We start from the raw sequence: 22574 nt of genomic DNA, 5'->3' as shown, positions 1-22574 counted from the left end.
CAAACGTCTCCACTGGGACCAAACGTATCTAGAGGACAGAGAAGTTGATCATCACATTATGTCTCAATGGGTTCCAACTGGTGGCCCAAAGTCTCTTTAGACTCAAATGCTGAAGACTGTAGCTTTACAGTTAGTTACTTGCTTTCGCTCCTGCTGGTATGCGGTGCCCCACTGGACTGATGGGTGGTCTTGGGAAATCCTCTTCACTTCTACACCTCAATTTTCCCATCTGTGGAATGGGACTAGTGATAATCCCTATGTCATAGGGTCGCTGTGATGATGCAACAGGCAAGTATGTGAAACGGGCTGAGAATGGTGCCAGGCTCCTTCCTGGTACAGGCTGAGTCACTGGCTGACATTAGCATCACCCAAGACCTTTTGAAACATGTAAGATGACAAATATTTCCCAACAAAATTCAGGAGCAGTTAAAACAGAAGGAAACCACAAAAGGCTGCTGACCCCAAAGCCAAGTTCTCACAACTAAGATCATCACGTGTGAAATCTTTTCTCTTTTCACAGGCTCTATCTTCAATCCCTGAGCTACCACCACTTTCCTTCTTTTTTTAATTGGAGTATTATTTTATTTCGAGCAGGGTAATTTTAAATGAAGGTATATGGGTTTCTTTAAACTAACAAAAGATTCTGTGCCATGGTACCATTATAAATGGAAATCTGTAGAGCTTGATAGTTTCTTTCTTTCGTCCTGTAGAACATGGTTTATTGAAGTCTAGCTGATGTAATGCGATGTTAGTTTCAGGCACACAACATAGTGGTCTGATGTTTAAAGACAATCCACAACGATCTCGTGGTAAGTCTCATTATCCTCGGTCCCCATACAAACTTATTGCCATGTTACTGACGATGTGCTGTGTATTACATCCCCAGGGCTTATTTATTTTATAACTGGAAGTTTGTACCTCTCAGTCCCCTTCACCCACTTCACTCAGCCGTTAACCACTCCCTGCTGGTGACCGTCTGTGTATTCTCTGAATCTGTGAGACTGTTTGTTTTGTTATGTTTGTTCATTTGTTGTTTTTTAGATTCTACATATAAGTGAAATATTTCTTTCATTTTTTAATTTGCCTTGTCTGATTTATTCACCTACCATTATATCCTCAAGGTCCAGCCATGTTGTTACAAATGGCAAGATCCCATTCTTTTTTATGGCTGAATAATATTCCATTGTGTATATATACCACATTTTCTTTATCCATTCATCTGCTGGTGGACACATAGGTTATTTCCTTATCTTGGCTATTGTAAACAGTACTGCAATAAACATAGGAGATATATATATTTTTGAATTAGGGTTTTTGTTTTCTTTGGGTAGACACCTAGGGTGGAATGCTGGATCATACGATAGTTCTATTTTTAATTTTTTGAGGACCCTCCATACTGTTTTCCATAGTGGCTGCACCAATTTACAGCCCCACCAACAGGGCACAAGTGTTCCCTTTTCTCCACACCCTTGCCAAAACTTGTTATTTGTTGTCTTTTTGATAATAGCTATTCTGACCGGTGTGAAGTGATATCTCATTGTGGTTTTGATTTGCATTTTCCTGGTGACTAGTGATGCTGAGCATCTTCCAGGTGCCTGTTGGCCATCTGTGTGTCTTCTTTGGAAAGATATCTATTCAGGTCTTCTGTCCATTTTTTTGATTGGGTTGTTTGTTTTTTGCTATTAAGTTGTAGGAGTTCTTTGTCTATTTTGGATATTAACCCCTTATTGGATATATTATTTGCAAATATCTTCTCCCATTCAGTAGGCAGACTTTTGTTTTGTTGATGATTTCCTTCACTGTGCAAAACATGTTTTAGTTTGATGTAGTCCCATTTGTTTATTTTTGCTTTTGTTGCCCTTGCCTGAGGAGACAAATCCAAAAAAAAATACTAATACATATGTCAAAGAGGTACTTGCCTATGTTTTCTTCTATGAGTTTTGCAATTTCAGGTCTTATATTTATATATTAATCCATGCTGAGTTTATTTTTGTGTATGGTGTAAGAAAGTGGTCCAGTTTCATTCTTTTGCTTGTAGCTGAAAAGACTGTCTTTTCCCCATTGCATGTTCTTGCCTCATTTGTCACAGGTTAATTGCCCATATAAGTGCGTGGGTATATTTCTGGGCTCTCTATTCTGTTCCACTGATGTGTGTCTGTTCATATGGCAGTACCACACTGTTTTGATGACTGTAGCTTTATAATATAGTTTGGAATCAGAAAGGGTGATATTTCCAGCTTTGTTCTTTCTCGAGATTGCTTTGGTGAGCTACCACTACCTTCAAAGAGAGCTGGGTAGAAACCCTCAAAATAAAAATGGTCTTGTCACTTTCTGACATGTACAGAGATCTGTACAGTGACTCTGATTCAGTGAGGGCCATCCAATTACAGTTTGCCCTAGCTACCCACCCCCCATCTTCCTCCATTCCCCTCTCACTCAAGTCACAGGAGGCTTCCTGGAGCCACAACATTCCCTGGACCTGGGTCCATCTCTAATCTCTTTGAAAGTCACCCATCTTTCCCACTGTTGCCTCAAAGCAAAGCAACAGATTCATATTCTGATGAAATTGTTCATGATAAAGCACCACTGGGCAGCAATTACTTACCAAGTAACCTTCTTCTGTTGTGTGTGTGTTGTGGGGACCTCAGAAGGTGTGTGGGTCATGGGAGGGGTCCCCAGCCCTGCAACTGCATGGTAGATTAACAGGTCCATACAAAGAGGTAGGGAAGCCTCTGGCTTCTTGATGGCAGGAGACTGTCATCAGTATTGCTGTGTGGGGTCTCGGTGGTCCTGTGTTATCCCAGTACTTTCTTATTCTGCTTCTGAGTGTTGTGATGTCATAAGAGATAGTGCTGATCTGCTGAGAACCCTGTTCTAACAGAAAAATGCAAAGCCCACAATGTCTACAGAAGAGATCAAAGTAATCCAGCCTCTTGAACGAAACTTACACAATTTCAGTTTACACAAGCAGTCAGGATTCATTCAGACGAGCTCTGGCTTTTGAACACACTAAGAAGGTGTATGTCCTCTGGGAGCAAGAGACAATAATACATCAAGCACCAAAGGCTAGGAAGACATAACAGAAATAAACCTCAAAACTATAATCACATAGAGGTTAAGTTCCCACATGTGAAAAGAGATCTTGGTAGAAAATTTGGGTCCGGTTCTGGTGCCTGGATACAGATGTGCAGACAGCGGCATCTGCAGTGACGCCTGCAGGTCCAGGCTGCCGTGTCTTTGCTGAGTGGCTGCGGCGTGGACCGCTCTGCATGGGAGGAAAGCGGACGGACAAGTAGGGAAAAGGTAGCCCTTGGGAGGTGTTCCTGCTTCTGCTGTTAGTGAAGGTCAGAAAGGACTTTCAGGGTCATTTCAGTCCATTGCCCCTCTGGCTGGTTAGAGGTGTTAGAAGAAAACTGTTCTACTTGTAGAGGAATGAAAAGATGCTCCTTCTTTTGGCTCTGCTGCTCGAAGTTTCCACACGGGATTCCACGGAAGGGCAGGGATGGCTCCATCTTGGCAGGAACTCAAGGTGGTAACTTGCTTCTTTCTCTTCAAGTTTTCAGATCCCTCTAAAAATGAAAACATAGGTATTATCTTTTTTTTACCACTTCAAGCTGTCTCTCCAACATTAAGTTCGAGTGAGCACCTGCATTTTATCCTGAGTGGAGCATCAGCTGTGTTTACAGCTGATGGGGACAAGGTTGGCCTCCACTCCACGCAGATCCCAAGTAAGTGGGAAACAGCTTCACTCCCCACATGCACCGCCACCAAGCCACGCCCCCGCCTTCTCCATCACCGGCCTGAGACTTCTTCATAGTTTCCACGTGAAATTTGCAGCTCTTAGCATCAGTGTTCCTATGTCCCGTTTGAGTCGCAACCACCTGGTTTTAAGCCCCCAGCAGTGAGAGGAAACTACTTGCTGAAAAGGCAAGTGTTTCAGCCACAGTCTCACCAGCTGAAAAACGGGTATGAGCCCTTGGAAGGCTGTCAGCAGAAACAACCAAAATATTCATCAGGAGCAACTGCAAACGCAGCCCTGCTGGGAACCTCTCACAGAAGGGAAGCAATGGGACGGAAGCCTCTTCTGGCTCATCCCCCAGACAGTTGAAGAGAGACTTGAAAAAGGGCGTAATTCACACAGGCTTCAGCCGGTCAGAGGCGTCAGGGAAGCCGTCCACCCGTCCAGACCGGCCTGCTCCTCCCATCTGGGAGGCGTGGGAGCCTTTTCTAACATCCTCCCCACTGCCTCCGAGTGGGCCCTGAAGACTCCTGCATCCAAATCTCCAGGGCCTCCTGATCAGACCCTCTGGAGAAGGTCCTGGTATAATGGTACAACAGGAAAGAACAAATCTGACTCCATGTGAGATCTGTTCCTTTGGCTTTAACCCTGTGCCCTGTTTTCTAGGCTCAGTCTTGCCAGCTCTGCACCTTTTGTAAAAGAGTGTTGCCTTTAGCCTGAAATACACAGGAGAGCCTGTTCAGAAGGCTCTGACCTTTAAGGATAGTAACACTCTTGCACTCATATGACGATAACAAGCTGCAGAATGGAAAATAACGTTTGTTTTGTTGGAGGTTTATAGGAACATCATGGCCTGACCCACGTGGACAGCTGCAGGAACAAAGGATGCTGACACCAAGGAGTCTGCAACAACTGACTACACCCCCTCCTTCTAGTATAAAAGGAGCCTGAATTCTGACTTGGGGAAGGTGATTCTCCAGGACATTGGGCCTCTGTCTTCTTGGTCTGCTGGCTTTTGGAATAAAGTCATTATTCCTTGCCCCAACGCCTCATCTTGAGGCGAGCAGAACACTGGGGGGTCCTCGGTGTTAGCGAGCAGCTAGGGGAGTGCTCTGGGCCCCGGGCTGGAGATCTGTCTCTGTGCTGTCGGCATGTGCAGGGCTGCAGTCACGGTTCTCATTAGACTCAGAAAGCAGGCTGCTGGTTGCCAGAGGCTGGGAGACAGGGAGCCGGGAGGGACTGCTTAGTGAAGTCTTATTTCTGGGCAGTGAAAATGTTTGCGACTAGACAGAGGTGAGGCTGCACAACACCACGAACAGGCTAAACGCCACAGCGCTGCTCACTCTAAAGTGGTTAACTTTATGTGTTAAAAAAAAAAAGGTATTTGAAATTGGTCCAAGGCCTGATGTGGGGCTCAGAGCTGGCGGTCAGGTCAGCAGACATTTGCTGAGTGTCCGCGAGGCACGAGGCCAGGCTGTGAGCCCCCTGCTCCCCGGGTGGCTGTCACCACCTGTCCTCCAAGCCATCACACTGGGGCCTGGAGTAGAAGGGGGCACTCCCTTTCTCCCACCATCCCCAGGGCTCCCCCTGCTGGCCCCGGTTCTGCCAAGCCAGCCTCACTGACTGTTCCTCCTCCAGCCACCCCTCCAGGGATGCGCCCCCCTCCCCAAGCATAGAACTGCCCAGACCTCTTGTGATCCAAGACTCCCCACCCCATCCTGACTCCCAGCAAGGTCCAAACTCCTCAGTGGGTGCTGGGGCCTCCAGGTCCAAACCGTCTGCCACCTGTTTCCACATACACACATGCCCCCCTGACTGGGCCCCATCCTCCAAGGCTCGTCCTCGCATGTGCCCGACCCCTGCCAGGCCCACCCCACCCAGACCTTGCCTGTGACACTGGCTGTGCTCAGTCCGACACTCAGGAGCACAAAGTCACTGCATGATGAATCAGTAATTAATTGGTCACTTCCTGGCTCTGAACAGCAGGACCAGGGTCCCACGGAAAGAATGCTACAGGTATAAGGAGGGGCCTCAGCAAGAGCTGGAGGGGAGGAGCTGCAGCACCCACCTCCATCTGCTCGTGAATCCAGTCCAGGAAGGAGGTGATACGGGTGTAGACTCCAGGCTTGTTCACCTCAGCACAGCCGATGCCGAAGCTCGTGGCTCCCACCAACTTCCACACCCGCCTCTCCTGACACACCAGGGGCCCCCCGCTGTCTCCCTGGAAAGGGACAAAGGACACAGAATGGGCACTGACACCACGTGTCCCTTGTCCTCGGGGCAGGATTCCCCCTGCACCATATCATGAACTGCCGCTCTGTGTTCACCCTCCCAGGCCTTCTAGGCCTGACTCGCACTCCTGATTCTGGGCCCTTGTGCTGGGGGGATGGTCTCCCTCCAGCTGTCTCCCTGCGAAATCTAGATACACTGTATCCTCAAAAGTCAAGGCAGCTTGGGGAGCGGAAGGGTGCTGTCAGAGGGAGGGTCTGCCTGGCCAGGGGCATCGGCTGGACCAGGCAGTGCTGGAGGCTGGAGTCTTGCCCACTGTGGCCTTGGAGGCTGGATTCCCCGGTTCCCGCCTGCGCTCTGCCCCTACTGCAAACTCTGAGACCCCTCCCACCACCCAGCACCAGGGCAGCGGGGAGTGCCACCAGGCAGGAAAGGGAGTGGTATCTTGAGTAAACTTCTTCCCCACACCCTGTAAATTTGCTTTTCGGTCGGTCACAGGGAAACGCTGGCCCTGGCCTGTCCCACAGGCTGGGTCACCAGACCAGAGCCTAACCCCGCCCACTGCGGGGCCCCCAGAGGTCGCCCAGGGCCCCTACCTGGCAGCTGTCCATGCCGCCTTTCAGGTAGCCGGCGCAGAGCATGGAAGGGGCGATGACACCCCCGTACACCTCCCTGTGGTTGCAGATCTTGTTGGAGATCAAAGGCACAGCGGCGTGGTTGAGGACTGGGGAGGTGTCGCCTGTGTCAGAGCAAGGGGGACCGTGGGTGAGGTGGAGCCCCGCCGGGAACTCAGAGGGCGTGCATCTGGGGTGGGGGGTACACACCTGGAGGAGGATGGCATTAGAGCTCTGCTCCCTAATGAGTGGGCTGGGGGGACCCCCCTGCTTCGTGTCAGGGCCACTCGGTTCCCTAAGGGCACCCACGTGGGGGGAGGTGGGGGCGGCCACCATAGCCAGCATGGCCCCCCCCCCAAGGCTGGTCCCCGCCAAGCACTTGACCCCACACCGGCCTGTTTCATTCTCAGAACAACCCAGGTTACAGAAGGGAGGTTGAGGCTCCAGGAAGGTCTCAAACACACACAGCTTTTTGGCAGAACCTTGGGGTGGTCCGCAGGAAAATGCCCTCTCATCTTTCTTTTTCTCTTGCTACAAATTTTAATAGAAGTTCCTTTAAAGCATATTAAAAAAAAAAAAAAAGAGTAACTAGCAAGTCAAGCCCATGAGATGAGAGACGGTCATTCTTAGGCTGCAGCTGAAGTTAATATACAGGTTAAGAAAGTGAATCCCAAGTTCCAATTCCTGGAAACAGTGACCGTGTCACCTTCCATAGCAAAAGGGGCTTGGCGGATGTGATAAGACCTTGAGATGGGACAGGATCCCGGCTCACTGGGTGGGCCTTAAAGGTAACCACAGGGATCCTCAGAGGGCTCAGAAGGCGATGTGGTGGCGCAAGCAGAGGTCAGAGAGGAGAGAGGTTGGAAGAGGCAGTGCTTCTGGCTCTGAAGGTGGAGGGAGGGGTGGCAGCAAGAGATGTGGGGGCTCTGGAAGCTGAAAAGGCAGGAACAGAGTCTCCCTGAGAGCCTCCAGGAGGGCCGCAGCCTCCCAACACTGACCCCAGCCCTCTGAGATGGAGTTACGACTTCTGACCATGACTATAAGGTAACGCACGTGGGTTGTTTAATTTTGGGATTGTTTGTTGCGGCAGCAACAAGACACTAACACGTCTGCAGTGGGTCAGCCTCACTACCCACCCAAAGGGGTCGACACCCTGTAACTCAACCTATTTGTAAACCTATCACTCTTGCGTCTTAAAGGCCCACCACCAAGCACACCCCATCACCATTCCTCTCTTGTCTCAGCAGCTGGGGTGGGGGCGTCTGCACCACCCCTGACCCCCTGACTGGGACGTGCGGGCGGACACATTGCACGGGGACCCTCGAGGGGAGCGTGAACCCAGCTCTCTCAGTTCTGGGCGCTCTGGACTCAGGATCTCGACTTCCGACCACTGACCTCCATCCTCTGTGGCCCCCCATCCTGACGTCCAGCACATCTTCCCATCGGGGAAGTTCTCTTCAGAGTTGGGCAGACAAACTGGTTGGATCATCTCTGTTTGAAGAGGAAACAGCAGCTCTCAACCCCGTGGGAGCCGCAGTCCAAGAAAGCCGTCTCATCAGGGACCACGTCTGCAGGGGGCTTGGACCGTCTCCCAAAGAAAGGCCAGGCCCCTAGTGGTTTGCAAGCTGTTAGCCCAAAGCAGGGGCTCTCCCCCGCCAGAGCTCTGAAACTTTAAAACCACCTTGGACCTTGCAACGTGAGTGAGCCTAGACCGGGACTCAGCATGCTTTCTGTAAGGGGCAAAGAGTAAGCATGTTAGCTTTGCAGGCCACGCAGACTCTGTCTCAAGCCGCCCCTCTGCCACCACGGTGTGGACGCAGCCGCAGGCAGCAGGGCACAAGCCGCCGGGCTGTGTGCCAACAAGACTTTATTTACAAAAGCAAGCAAAGGGTCAGATTCAGCCCGGGGGCCACAGGCTGCCTGCCCCTGGTCTAGACCGCGGGCACGTTGCTTCGCAGAGCATCACTCCATGAGTCTTCCCATCTTCCTGCCACGTCTGGAGGCCACAAGCCTGCCTTTCCACGTGGGCTGTGTCACACAAGCCTGCCACCAAAAACTGCCAGGGGTCTTCACGCAACTGCATCCTGAGATAGGCTGAGCTTTTCTGGGTGTGACAGTCATGGAAAGGCAGAGAAGAGACAAAGGGGCTCATTTTAATTTTTGTCCAAGTGCAAAGTGAAATTGCTTTATAATGAAATACCATTAATAATAATCTACAAATAAACACCACCAGTACAATATCTCTGTTTCTCTAGAAATACTGTTTCAAGGTGTCACACAGAGAGCTCCATGTGCTTCAGGATAAATGCCCTGGTGATTCTGCAGGTCACACCTGCTGCTGGCCCTGAGCCAGGACTCTGCTCCAGCAAGGGCCTGTCTGTTGTTCCCTGCCTGCTGTTCCCTGCCTGCTCTCCAAGCTGCTGTCACCCTTGGGATGGAGAAGGGGACTTTCATTTACTTAAGAGTAGGCTTGAAGGCTTTGTTGCATCTGCAAAAACTTTGGAAAGTTCTGTCCTGTGTGACTTTTCTGGTGTTTTTGTAACCTTCAGGCGTCAGGACATGACATTTCCATGGAGGAACGGAGCTGCTGAGCTCAGCAGCTGGTTGGGAGAGAATGTCTCTGAGTAACTTCCAGTTGCCGAAGATGCCCAGTAAGTTCCAGTTTGTAAAGAGAGGACCACCAAGGACCCCACTACAAGCTGGCTGGCCTGGGAGGCCCTCTCCCCCTCGGCCAAGATGGAGACACCAGGCAGGTGGGTGGCACTGGCAGGGGACCTCACCAACCGAGGGAAAGCTCTTTGTCACCACGGGCCTGAGACTCCCTTCTACCTCGCACAGGCAGCCAGGTGGCCCGGCCTCGGGCAGTCCCTTTAATCTCCGGACGGCACCAGCAGAGAGAAAGCACCACAAGAGAGGGCCCCGGAGGCCCCGACAAACCAAGCTGGTTGCAGGGGAGCCACGAAGGCTCTAAAGTCAAGTAGCCATCAGAGCCACAGCCGCAGAAGCAGGCAGACCTGCACAGAGAGCCTGAGCAGGGTGACCGCCGCTGCGACCGAGGACGCACGCAGGGCCCGGCGTCTCCTAACAGGACGGTTCACGTGTCCAGAACACGACTGAGAAGTTCTCATCATACCAAGAACCAAGAAAATCACAGCGTTCATGAGATGGGACAGTCAGCTGAGGCCAAGGCTGAAATGAGTCAGATTCAGGGTCATCTGGCGGAGACTGTAAAGCAGCCACCCTCAAACGCTTCCACGAGAAACGCAAATTCTCTTGAAACAAATGATAGTGACAACATGAGAGAGACCCAGACGTACCACTGAAGGAGGCAGGCCCGGCCAGCTTCATGAGCGCGATGTCATTGCCCAGTCTCTTTGGCTTGTACTTGCTGTGGCGGACGATTTTTTCCACCAGGTGGGAGGGGGCTGGGCTGTCCAGCAGGGAAACCAGCCCCACCTGGATAGTCCACGACTTGGGGAGGTAGAGACTGAAACGAGAGCGCCCCAAGCACCTGAACCCATGGACCTCGGGTGTCCCCAGAGCCAGTGCTGGGGACCGGCAGGAGGCGCCCTCCCCAGCCCCGCAGGGGCACAGCCCTCCCCGCACGTCTCCCAGACAGGACCTGCGCGCCGCGCCCCTGGGGACGTCTGGGCACTGGAGAAGCGAGCTCAGCTTTGCCGACTGTGAGGGGCCGCCGGGGCCCGTTCTCCACCAGGAACCAAAACGCAGCAGGGGCAGTCGCTACTCTGCCTGTAAGCACTTGCTGCGGTTTTCTTCCGCGCCGCCCCTCCTGAGAGGCTGCTCCAGGGCCACGCGCCACCCGCCCCGCACGCCCCCTCCCTCTCGGCAGGCCGGCTGCCGCGCGGTCCACCCCAGTCACTGCAGGGAGGTCTAGGGCCTCTGCGTCGCGGGCTCCCTCCTGCACCAGAGCTCCCTTCCTCCTCTCTCTCTTTTCTGTAGGAGCTGCAGGTCTAAGGTCCTTAAAATGAGCTCAGGGTCACCAGTCTCCCCCAGCTGATGGAGATGGATCCAGCGGGGAGGGGCCGCCCTGGGGGACATTGGGACGATCTGGTCTGTGTTCCTGCTTTCCGGACCTGCTCTGCTGCCAACCACTCAAATCAGACCCATCCCAACGTGGCCCAGACTGGAAGGGAGTCTGGGGAAGATGAGGACCCTCCCCGCCAGGAGGCAGGAGCACTCACTCATAGACGCAGTGAGCAGCTGTGACGATCCACACCGGGGTGATGAGGGAGCCCCCGCACAGGTGGTAGCCCTGGAACTGCAGGCTGGCCTGCCAGGGCCACTGCGCCAGTGAGGACGCGTTCCCACCCACGATGCGTGCGCTGTCGCGCATCCTCCGACCGCAGGCTGCAGAGGGAACACAAGGGTCAGGGTGGGTCCCACACACCCCTCCTCTCCCTGGCATCCTGCCCCACTCAGAGCTCGCAGCCCAGGGGAGAGCGCTTCAGGGCGAGCGCAGGGTGAGGCGGGGGGCAGGTCACCCGAGGCGGGACGGGCTGGGCGCTGCGAAGTGCAGTGGGAAAAGCCCGCTGGTGCACAGAGCCGGGTGCTGGCAGCCCCCTGCCCATGACGCCCACGCTCCCAGGATGCTGACAGCTCTCCAGGAGGGCGGGGAGCCTCACTAACAGGTGCTGCTGAGCAAGTGCCTGACTTCTTCAGACCCAGCCCCAAAACGAGAAGCCCCTGCCAGGAGCAAGGGGCGCCTGCCCAGGCCGGGTGGGGAGTGTCCGGGGCACAAGTAGCCTGCATACTGTTCTGGAGGGGGCGGGGGGCGGCGGGGAAGAGAAGGGGACAGCGAGTCAGGCTCCTGGAGCCACCACCGAGTGACAGGGCGTCGTGCAGCGTGGTCCTGACTGTGGCTGAGAAGTGGCTACGGACTGCCTCCCCGCACCTGGCAGGGGAGACTGACGGCTCCCCTCCTCTGGCAGGTAGGGCCACAGGGCTCCCGCCTGGCACCCGGGAGGAAGGGACGGGCAGCAGAGGAGGGGAGAGGGGACAAGGCAGCCTGTGAGCCAGGGCGAGCTTCCATTTATCCCTGCGTTTCTGTGACTCTTACCTGAGCACGTCAAAGTGACCACGTGACCCGAGGCACACCCCTCCCTAAAGTGGAAAAAGACTAGGTTTAAAGATAAACACTGGAGGCCTGTGAAATGCACTTAAATCCTAATGTAAAAGAAAAATAAACTCTATTCCCCTGCTCTTGAATACAGATTACAACTTTAGTCTGTTAAAAAAAAACCCACGAGAGTGAGGTCACACAGCTCATTATAAAACACGTGACCACAGTGAAGTGCGGTATGCGACCAGCCGCTGAGTGTTTCTAAGCTTGTACTGATGCAAAATGAGCTCCATGATATCGACACATACTGGTGTCGTTTGCATGTCAGTTTTAACCCGAGGTTCTTGACTGGCCCCTGGGGACTCGTGTCCATTGGACGGCGTGACAGGCTCTCCTGGCAGGAAGTCCTTGCAGCCTGGGACACACACCCCTCAGAGAGGACTCCTCCCCGGAGCAGAGGTGTGACTGCCCCGGAAATGACACACACTCTCCCCTACATGGGTGGGGTGCACCCCAGGACCCCTTTGTAACTTTTCCTGCCTCTACAGCCTCAGTCCTGTCATGCAATCATGCAAGAAAAAGCAAGTGTCACCAGACTGTGGTTTTAAGACCCAAGAGATAAGCTGTCCCTGCAGACTGCACGTGGGACCAGGTGCGATTGTCAAATAAAAGACAGACTGACAGGCTGTTGGTTCCTGGAAAAGAGGACACACTCCTCTTGGGGTTTGGCCCAAAGGGTCAGGAAGAGCATGTGGACCGTGGGTTCAGAGTGCCCGACGCACCTCCACACGCCTGGCAGGTGACCCCTCTAGGCTTTCGGGTACCTGACTATCACTTGAAGGCGCTTCGTTTTACTTTCCTCCTGAGTTGTTTGGGGAAACGTGTAATATAAATGGTGAACATGAAAGTAGTTTGCAAATAATGGATACGTTTCTTAATTTCTTTCTGATAGTCCCCCCTTCCTTTCTCCAAACACACCGGCAGCGCCCTCTGTGTGCGAGGTGTGGTACTGCATGCATGGCATGCGCATCACGTGACTCCTTCGCCCACCCCGCCGCCTTTCTCCCTCAGTCTGTATTTGCCTGCTTTGGGGCTAAGTTCCTGTACCCCAGCCTGGTGCATCCACCCAGTCTAACCAAAGTGGCCAAGCCCCGACCTTGCACTTGGAGGACACACCCTCACGCCCTTGAGTCCTGGAGGGCTGCCTGAGTCCAGGGGGCAACTGGACACATGTGGGGACGCAACACCACCTGGCCGCTCACCTCAAGTGCACCGAGTGCTGTAAAGCAGTCACTTTGTCACCTGGCAGGAGGTGGCTGATGGACACAAAGTGCTCTCGGAACCGCGCCTCGAGCAAGTCCACTCTGAGGGTGTCTGAACTCACGTAGCTGCAAGCACATGGGAGACGCAGACCCGATGTGTGAAGTTCACTCTGTGCCTCAAATCCACCTGTGCTCAGATGTCAGTATTACAGGCACCGTCCTGGGTTGGGGGGGTGTCACTTTGTGCCCCCAAACCTTCACTGGCTTCCTTCTGCCAATTCAGCAAGGCATCCCCGACCTGGAAGAGCCTGGGCAGCTGCCACCCCACAGCCCGTCCACTCACCAAGGGCTCCAGGCACGTGGGAGGGAGGACCCTCCCTGACGTAGCTGGGTGCCCCCTCCTCGACGCATTCAGCTACACCGACCTTTTCTTGGCCTGAAGCGGCCCCAGAGGGAAGAGAACACAGAACAGGTGGGGTGTTTTCAGGTGGGCACCAAAGTGGGGACCCTGAGCACCCCAAGGGTGACAGGCTGGAGGGGCAGTGAAGGGCCTCCCGGGCTGCCCAGGGCAGGGGCGGGCTCCCGCTCCAGGGGCGAGTACGTGGACAGAGAGCTTCAGGGGCGCCAGAAGCAGCCGGCGTCTGCAGGGTCAGGAGACAGGTCTCTGGGAGAACCACGGGCAAGAGGGCGTAGAGGTTTTTCAAATCGGGTGTTTGAAGAGTTAGGAGGTAGGAGGTGATGGGATGAACAAATGACAATGCAGCTGGCTTGCTTCCGTCGCTAACTCTCCAAGCAGGATTTCATCAGGTCACTGCAGGCGCTGGGGGCGGGGGCAGTGCTGGGACCGTCCATCGTAGACACAGTTGGGTCAGGTTTCAGTTTGGGAGAAGATGAACTCAAGGCAGCAGCAGCGACCCTCCCAGCCCCGCCCCCACCCCCGCCCAGGTGCTCAGCCTGCCGCTGCTGTGGCGGATGCCAGGTGAAAAAGCCAGCTGTTACTGAGATGGAGAGTCCCCTGCAGGCGCAAGCCAGGTGGTGGGGAGATGCAAAGAGACCCCAAAGGCCGCAACTGGAGCCCCATACGCTGCCAAAGCCTCAGTGGCAGCAACAGCCACGACCGCAGACTCGTGCAGGTGCCGGGTTTCCCTCCAGGGTCCTGGAGCCCCACACCCACCCTCTCAAGCTGGTACTAATATCCCTATTTTGAGGCCTGAGTCATGAGTCGGGGCTACGTGGGCACTGGGATTGGGACCCAGGCAATCCTACTGGCCAGTCTGTCTTTTTCTTTTTCACAGACCTCTGACCCCGGATACTGAAAGCAGAGAAGACCGAAGGAGGGCGTCCAAGAGAGAAGGAGGAAGAATGAACGAGAAGGAGACAGAAGTAAACCTTAGCATTGAAGCAACAGAGAGGGGAGGAAAGGGCGAGTCTGGAGTGAAGAAAGCGGACGAAGATGAGAAGACAGACTGGGGAAGGGTGCCCACCAGCCTTGCCCTGAGAGGGCGCCCTAAGTGGCTTTGAGCCACAACTCAAGATGAGTTTAGACTCGGGAGGCTCCAGGAAGGACCATCTCAGCAGAGAGGTCTGAGGGGTGCGGGGAAGAGGGGTTATGAGGAGGAGAGGGTCACTTGATAGAGGGGAGGCCAAGGGACTCAGGGAAGGGGAGGGGCTCCAGGAGGGAGAAGCAGGGGAGACACATCCTGGGTGACCTGGAGCAAGTCGCTTAGCGGTCGGGACCTGGGGTTGCCACGGGGATGGGAGGCGCCGGCCTGTGCCCAGCTGCCCGCCTTCATCACTATCTCCGCTGAGACTCCACACGCTGGCTGGAGGCTCCCCGAATTACCTGGGAAACCCCTGCTGTGCACAGGCAACAGCAGCGTGGTGGCTCTTCCAGTCGTCGGCACACATGGTCCTCCAGGCAGCAGCTGTGAACACCTGGAGTGCCGCGTTCTGACCGCTCACGCGGACTGGCCGGCACACAGGGAGACAGTCCATTAGTGGCCTGAGGGGTCCTGAGACCCGGGCAGTTTCTCTACGGCCCAGATCCTCCTCTGCTGAGCCTGACCTGCTCCTGGCCCACAGCACCCCACCCTCCCAGGGCGGCACGGCTCTTACGGTCTGGACACACCCTGAATGCTCTTGTAGGTTCCTTCCTCTTGCTCATGGAGTCTCCCAAAATGAATTTAAGCTCCATATAAGGGCCCTCCCTTAACACTCAGCCCAGATCTCCTGGAGTGAATGCCAGCTGGATCCCAGGTGGGGACATGACTTGACCATGGCATCGCCTTGGACCCATTTCTCAGGTGGAAGTGGTCAGAGAGTGTTTGCGCCGATGTCCTTGTGTTTCTAGGGTCATGACCTTACCACATCGGTACTCGTCCTCCCCATCTTTGCAGTCCGAGACCCCGTCGCATCGAGCGGTCATTTCGATGCACTTAAAAGATGACCGGCACCTGTACTTCCCGGAGCAGTCAAAGTGGACTGAGGGGAAGAGAACAGGGGTGTCAAGGAAGGGCTCCCTCAGTGCGCAGCACGAACAACCGTCCACCTGCCGTGTGGCCTTGAGCTTGCCCAAGAGTGATGGAACCTACAATGAAACTGCACCTCCGTCAGCAGCCTATTTCCCTCAGCCCAGTTTCTGTCCACATTCCAGGGGGTGGGGCTGCTGTACCCGCATTGTCTCCCTAAGTGGCCCTGAATCACAACTTGAGATGAATTTAGATTCCAGACGCTCCAGGTCGAGAAAGTGCATGGCTGTGGGCGGACCGGCCGAGCCGGCTGCACACAAGGGGCCGGGAATGAGGGCCCTCAGCTCCCAGTCGGCCCCCTGTCATCTCTGACCCTGGGCAAGGAGTGAGGGGACTGTGGACCCCAAAGCCAAGCAGGTGGAGAGTTAAACTGATCTGAGATCCAGTTATTTGACGAGAAAAGGAGAAATTGTTCCCTATCAGAGACCACAGTTCAAATGACTCCCTTTCTCAAAACCACTTGCCCCTGCTGGTAAAAGCAGCCTGGCCTCCCATGAATGGCCTCCTTGTCTCTGCCACCAGCTCCTACCCCGTCAAGCCTGCGGCTTCTATTTCATCAGCTGTCTCTGGACACTGCCAGCCGGGCAGGCTCCTTGGTGACAAAGCCTCCAGCATGGCCAAAGGCCCCGGCGGGGGCCCGGATCGGCTTCACCACCCTACAGGCAAATAAAGCTCAAAGCAGCGAACCCAGAGGGGGCTAGCCTCAGTCGTGAAGGCTGCACGGGGGCCCCGGGCTGGTGTGAGGGGCAAGCTCATGAAAGTTTAAACGCCTGCACGGGTATTTGAGCGCCTACTAAATAATGAATCATACTCACTGCCCAGGCCCACGGCCAGTGCCACTATCAACGCAATTGTCCCGATGACAATGATGGGGAAGAACTTCAGTGGCAGCAGAGACAGGATCTGGGCAGCCACCGCATCGGCATCTGGAAACCAAAAAAAATGGGGGAATCTCGAAATGCCACAGAGCAGCAAATTGGAATGAAATAAAGCTTAAACTTGAGCAATTGATCCCCCCTCCTGTCAATGCAGAGAATGCTCTAGCCCAAAGAAAGCCGACTTGGAGAAAGGGCACCGACCTGAGGGCACGTTCTCTGAAAGCAGGTCCCACGCCATCCAACCCCAGCCCACTTCACTCCGCCCTCAGGTAAGGGATGGTGTGATGGGTTGCACTGTGTCCCTCCCGAAAGGTACGCTGACGTTCAAGCCCTCGGGACTCGGGATATCATCTTATTTGGGCATAGAGTCTTTACAGAGACAATCAAGCTAAAATGAGGTCATCTGTGTAGCCTTTGATCTAACATGACTGGTGTCCTTACAAAAAGGGGACATTTGGACACAGACAGACACGCAGAGGGAAGATGCTGGGAAGATGCTAGGAATACACGGGCAGGACGCCATGTGGGGATGAAGGTAGAGACTGGGGTGGCTCATCTATAAGTCAGGGACCCCTTGATCATCGGCAAACCCGAGAATGTAAGAAGAGGCAAGGCAGGACGTCCCTGCAGGGATCAGAGGCAGTGTGGCCCTGTCGTCACCTTGGTTTCAGAGTTCTAGTCTCCAGATGGGGAGACGATAAATTTCTGCTGTTTTAACACCAAGTTTGTGGTGGCCCTGGGAAACTCACACAGAGAGCGAGTAGGACCTCAGCTTCCAAGGACGTTGTCCTGCAGAGGAGGGAGACACGCAAAATCCAAGCAGGGGCTTTCAGGAGAGGGAGAGCTGGGACCTCTGAAAGGACCACTGCATGACATGCAGATCATTCTCCGCCAGTTCTGGGCACAGACACCAATGGCCTTTGTTCCAGCCCATGTCTTAGAGGAAGCTGGCAGAGCAAACAGCCTTAAAAGACAGTGTCTCTCTCCAGAGCAAGGGGCAGGTTATTTACTGTCTGGCTTGATAAATATAATTATCTTCTTTTGGGGCAAAGCTTGGGCAGGTCTGTTCAAAGCCCATTCAGAAAGATGTGGGTCCCCTCAGCTCTGGGTTCCTCAGCTGTGACGCAGACACACCCTTGGTGCCACCTGCTCCTGGGCTGCTCCCCGTCACCCCCGTGGGACCTGGCGGCCAAGCGTAACCGACTCAAACAAGATGCACGTAGCACCTGTGTGCACACGTGGCTGACCTGGGACGGGGTGCTGAGTCTTCTGCCAGCATCCCTGGGGCTTGGCGGGTTGACTTGTTAGCTTGCAAACAGGGTGAAACCCCAGACTCTCCCTAGTTCTTGCCTGCAGGACCAGGCCGATTTGGTAGAAGAGAAGGCTTCTATCCAAAAGTATAAGCCTCTCTGGGTAACAGGAGAATTTCCACTGGCAGCCTTTACCCTTGGGAGAACAGGCCATTTCATGCAAATTGTCTCATCAATCTCAAAAATACATCTATGCTGAAGTTGTGTTCACTTAAAATTAGGAGAGTTGGAATGCGGGATGGGGGGAAGGCTTCCAGGCAGCACACGATTTCTCAGGACAGAGACTGTCCCAACCTCTCTTCTCCTGCTCCTGGAGATGCAGAGCCCAGAGCTGTTCCATGGAAGAGCAGAAAAGATGTCCCACTGCCTGTCCTCGGAAACCCACAGCTCTACTCACTGCCAATAAAGACTGTGATTGTGAAATGGTCAATGCCATTCAAGGTTGTCTAAAAAGAAGAGAATTGGAAGACAAAAATGGGGGGAAAGTGATGAAATGGGAGGAAAAGGAGGAAAGAGTAAGGAAGGAAAGAGCCTGTGGAGAGAGGGAAGAACAAGGGACCAGGAGATGGACCCCACACTTGGAGCAGAGCAGAGAACGTGCAATCCGCAGGGTACTCGTCTTAGGTCCGGATGGAGGAGCTGGTGGTGCGTGCGAGTCTGTGTCCTCAGCACCTAGAACAGCACTGCCATGCCACAGTCCTTGATGAACATTAGTAAAACGGACAGTTGGATGGATGGATGGATGAATGGGTGGATGGATGGATGGATGGATGGATGGATGGACGGATGGGTGCATGGGTGTGTGGATGGGTGGGTGGGTGTTTGGATGGATGGGTGGATGGATGGATAGATGAGCGGATGGACAGATGGATGGCTTCATGATCATGAAGGTGACTTTATCCCAGGGCCAGAGACCAATTCCTTTCAGGATGACCAATTCACCGACCTCCTCTCCACTTCCCCCACCCCCAGGAGCCCGCACTAAATTAGTCACTCTCCCTCTGGAGATGCCCACGCTCCATTCACACTTTAAAACTCAGCAGGAACCCCAGAACGACTCTAGTTTTCTGTATCTAGGAGTGAGATTTAAGAAATGAGCCCAAGTTGTAGACCCAAAGAATGCTGTTCAATTAGAACCTTTGTATCTATTCCCATTTGCCCCTTTGTGGCTCCTCCACCGCATTCCATGTGTCCCACCATGGCCCCACCCCCTCCTCGCCCTGTCTTTGAGGGCGCCTGCAATAAAAAGCAAAAGGCATCCCTCCAAAGAAGGAATGCAAATGCTAAGCAAGCACAGGAAGACATTGAACCTCTCTGGAAATAGGAAAAAATGCAAATTAGATATAATATCAACTTTGCAATGAATTATTATTATTATTAGTTATTCCCACTGAAGTTCAAAGTGAAAGGAAATGGATCACACTTAACAGTCAATAGGATTATAGACTGTGTACATTTTTGAGAGTCAAATTGGAAATATGTCCCAAGACGCTCGAAAATGGACAGAATTTTTGACCTATTAATTCCCCTTCTAGGAATTTATCCTAAAAAGCCATCACAGATGCACACAAATCTCTATGTACAGGGACATGTAAAGGAGGAAGGAGTGGCATTTATAACATTGATACACGGACGTGTGGGAACAGCCTAAATGGCCAGTGAAAAGGGGGCTGGTGAAATAACAAAGGTACAGAGACGCCTAAATGACAGAGGGGCCAGCAAACTTTTCCTCTAAAGGACCTGATAGTAAATGTTTTGAACTTCACGGTCCGTACGCGGTCTCGGTCACAACCACTCCACCCTGCCGCTCTGGCGTGAAGGCAGCCGGCCACAGTGCGCATAAATGGATGCGTCCGTGTCCCAGTAAAACTTCATTTATAAAAACAAGCGGTGGGCCAGGTTTGGCCCCGGGGTCGTAGTTTGCCAACCCTTAAAGACAATTTAATTATTTAATGCCATGGAAAGATGAACACGATATTTTAAAGGTTTTTTTAAAAAGCTTAAGAGTACGAACGGCACAGGCAGAGCCCGTCCTGCTGCGCTTCACAGATACTGTCGTTGCTGAGAACCGAAGGCTTGTGGCAACACTGCGCTGTGAGATGACAGCTAACAGTTTTTAGCGATGACGTTAATTGTTTAACAACGTTAAAACTAATTTTTAAGTCAAGGCCTATGTGCGTGGTTTTTTAGACGTAATGCTATTGCACGGTGAATAGGCTACAGTGTACACATAACTTTTACCTGCACTGTGAAACCAGAAAGTCAGGCAGACTCACTTTATTGCAATACTGCTTTATCGCAGTGGTCTGGGATCGAACCCACAGTAACTCCAGGGCCTGCCTGTATGTGTCACTTCCAAAGGGAAACATGGATGTGTTGGGGGTGGGGCGTATAGCTCAGGTAGAGCCCTGCCTGGCGGCATGCATGAGGTCTGGGGTTCAATCCCCAGTGCCTCTGTTAAGGGAAAAATTAATTTTTTAAAGCACTTGTAAAAAGATATTTTGATAGGAAGAAGGCGCGAAACCCAGTAATAAAGCGCCACTAGAGCTGTTTCTGAGCAGAAGTAAAATTGTGGGTCATTAAAAAGCCTTTCCATGTAACTCGATTTTCTAAGTTTCTATAATGAACAATGCATTGCTTCATTTAAAAGAAAAGCTTTAACAAGTTTTTATTCCTTCCCACTAGGAGTCAATCATGAAAAAATGATCAAAAATCAGCAGAGAAGAATGTATATTGTGCTATTTATATCATGAAACATTAGAAACAAGTATATGTCAATGATGACAGAATGGCTGTGTAAATTACACATCCGGTCGATGGAATGCTCTGATCCCATAAAAAAGGCATTTATACAGCCCCCAAACGTGTGGGAAAACGCCTGCCTGCATCTGCTCTGTGCATGAGTTCACACTTACGGGCGTTCAGACTCACAGGAAAGGGACAAAGAAAACATAAAAACCAGGTAGGTTTTGGTGGTCAGTTCATTGCAGGGTATTTTTTTTCTTTCATTTACGCTGATGCTGATTTTTGAGAAGTATTTTTAAATCGTGGCTCTTTTCTTTTATGGAAGCCTCTGCTTCTCCTCCCATCCTCTCCACCTCGTCCACATCAGCTGTCCAGGTGGTTTAAAGGGAATCGTTAGGACAGGTCCTACTCCATGCTTTCTGGAACCTCAACCAGAGCCCCCAGGGGTCCATCTTCCCAGCCCCTGGGGTCAGTCTTCCTGGCTGTATCCGGACCAGGGAGCCACATCTTCCGGTGACAAGTCCTGATAGTTTTTTGCCAAAAAGATCCTATCCAGGCATTAAGGTATCTGCTATTTCTCCAAGCATTTATGACCCATTTCCAAAACCAGCTTTTCTTCCTTTAGTTGCTAGGGGCACCTCTGTCACCTGCGGTTGAATTTTAATCTAGGCATCCGATACCTTCAGAGACACCCAGCTTATTGTCAGTTTTCTGGAAGGGCTGGTGACCACGGGTTCTCAGAACTTCCTGGAGGGCTAAGAGATTTCCTGGCCAGGACCTGTCCCCTAACTACCTAACACCTAAGGGGCAGTTGGAGGGTCAGTTTCAGAGAAGCTCCATCCAGAGAAGGCTGACACCTGTCTCCAGAGAGTTGGCCAGGGGCTGAACAAAGTGATGGCCTCTCTAATGCCCCGTCTCTCCAGGATTCCGCAAGCCCGAGGAAGCGTGTGTGTCAGCCGGTGGGTGCGAGGTCGCCCGGCGAGGTATTTCCCCAGGGGACACTCAGCCACGTTGGGCATGTGTATTGGGGGGGGAGGGGACTGCAGTAAGCACACCCGTGCGCCCACCTACCTGGTGCAACAGGACTTATTTTCAAATCATCAAGTCCGAAAAGCGATCTGAAGGAGAAGGGGGCCTCGGCAGCCGGCGGGTCGTTTTCCCCCATGGTGACTATTTCAGGACCTCTGAGACCAGGCTCCGCCTCCACCTCCACCTCCTTCACGGGAAGAGCAGAAAGCATCAAGTCCTTATTTATAGCTTTAGCATCAAACGAATCTTTGTCGTGTTAAATCTTTGAAATCTGACTATCCACAAGAAGCTTGTTCACTGCCAATAAATCAAAGCCATTTGTCCAGGGAGAATGCATTTTGTTTTTCCCAAGCTACAGCAGATAAGAGAGACACTTCTGAAGTGAGCAAAAAGATATGAACGGAGTCCTGCCCCAAACATGACTTTCCCATTATTTGTTCAACCAACCTCAAATCAATTGAACAGCGTATCTATAGAGACAGGCCTTTTTACCTTTAGAAGTTAGCGTACCATTATTTTTCAGAAGATAAATTACTTTCAAATGCTTTCCTTCTCTTTCATCACGGCTCTTGGTCCCACATAAACCCCACCCTTTGCCGGCACCAGGCAAGCACCTACCAGGAAAGTAGTGTCCGTGCCCCCAGTTGCAGGCGGCACCAGGGAGGGGACTTCCACCCACAGTGTTTGTAGCTTCCCGTAAACACAACCCTTTCCAGGCTCGCACAGGATTGACCTAGTTAAGGATGAAAGTATCCCTGCCCTCTGGGTGCCCAGCCCCTGCCCCCCTTGCCTTGCAGAAGGAGGAGTGGCTGGGGACAGCGGGCTTGCTCCAAAGCCACACTGGGGCTCTGCTTCCTCCAAGAGAACTCCACCCACCTCAGTGCCAGAGAGGCATTTCCAGTCACTCGAAGGGAGGCGGAGGGAGCAAGGAAAGGGCCGCATGTTCCCAACTAGATTCCAGCCCACCCTCCCAGGAGTCAGGCACCAGCCCTCCAGGAACCTGCTTCCGCCAAGGGCTACAATTGAGAGGTTCCAACAGCTTCCAACAGCCGTGTGAGCATAGATGCTTAGCTCAACCATTTTTATTTTCTTTTTGTTTACTTGTAATGTTTGAAATTCAAAAGGGAACTGTTCATCCACTTAAACTCTGTCTGCTTAGA

General features: G+C 52.8%; 1 protein-coding gene across 2 annotated transcripts; it reads right to left on the bottom strand.

The window, feature by feature from the left end:
* Positions 1-1909: 1909 nt before the first annotated feature.
* TMPRSS3 (transmembrane serine protease 3) lies at positions 1910-22325 on the bottom strand. 2 transcript variants are annotated; one of them, XM_010966540.3, is made up of 13 exons: positions 22033-22313; positions 21457-21601; positions 16268-16378; positions 15289-15405; positions 14768-14891; positions 12925-13050; positions 11660-11703; positions 10785-10950; positions 9900-10069; positions 7978-8073; positions 6565-6707; positions 5808-5960; positions 1910-3569 (listed from the first exon to the last, which is right to left on the bottom strand). In XM_010966540.3, exons 2-13 carry the CDS (start codon positions 21548-21550, stop codon positions 3552-3554), a joined length of 1362 nt encoding a protein of 453 aa, XP_010964842.1. In that variant the 5' UTR covers positions 21551-21601; positions 22033-22313; the 3' UTR covers positions 1910-3551. The 2 variants fall into 2 exon arrangements, with proteins under 2 accessions (XP_010964842.1, XP_045359939.1); XM_045503983.2 differs by lacking the exons at positions 1910-3569; positions 5808-5960; positions 6565-6707; positions 7978-8073 and adding an exon at positions 8093-8686 and having other exon boundaries at positions 22033-22325.
* Between the last annotated feature and the right edge of the window lie 249 nt (positions 22326-22574).

The sequence above is a fragment of the Camelus bactrianus genome, chromosome 1 (assembly GCF_048773025.1).
Source record: "Camelus bactrianus isolate YW-2024 breed Bactrian camel chromosome 1, ASM4877302v1, whole genome shotgun sequence".
NCBI classification, from domain to species: domain Eukaryota; kingdom Metazoa; phylum Chordata; class Mammalia; order Artiodactyla; family Camelidae; genus Camelus; species Camelus bactrianus.
This window is presented reverse-complemented; position numbering and strand designations above follow the sequence as displayed.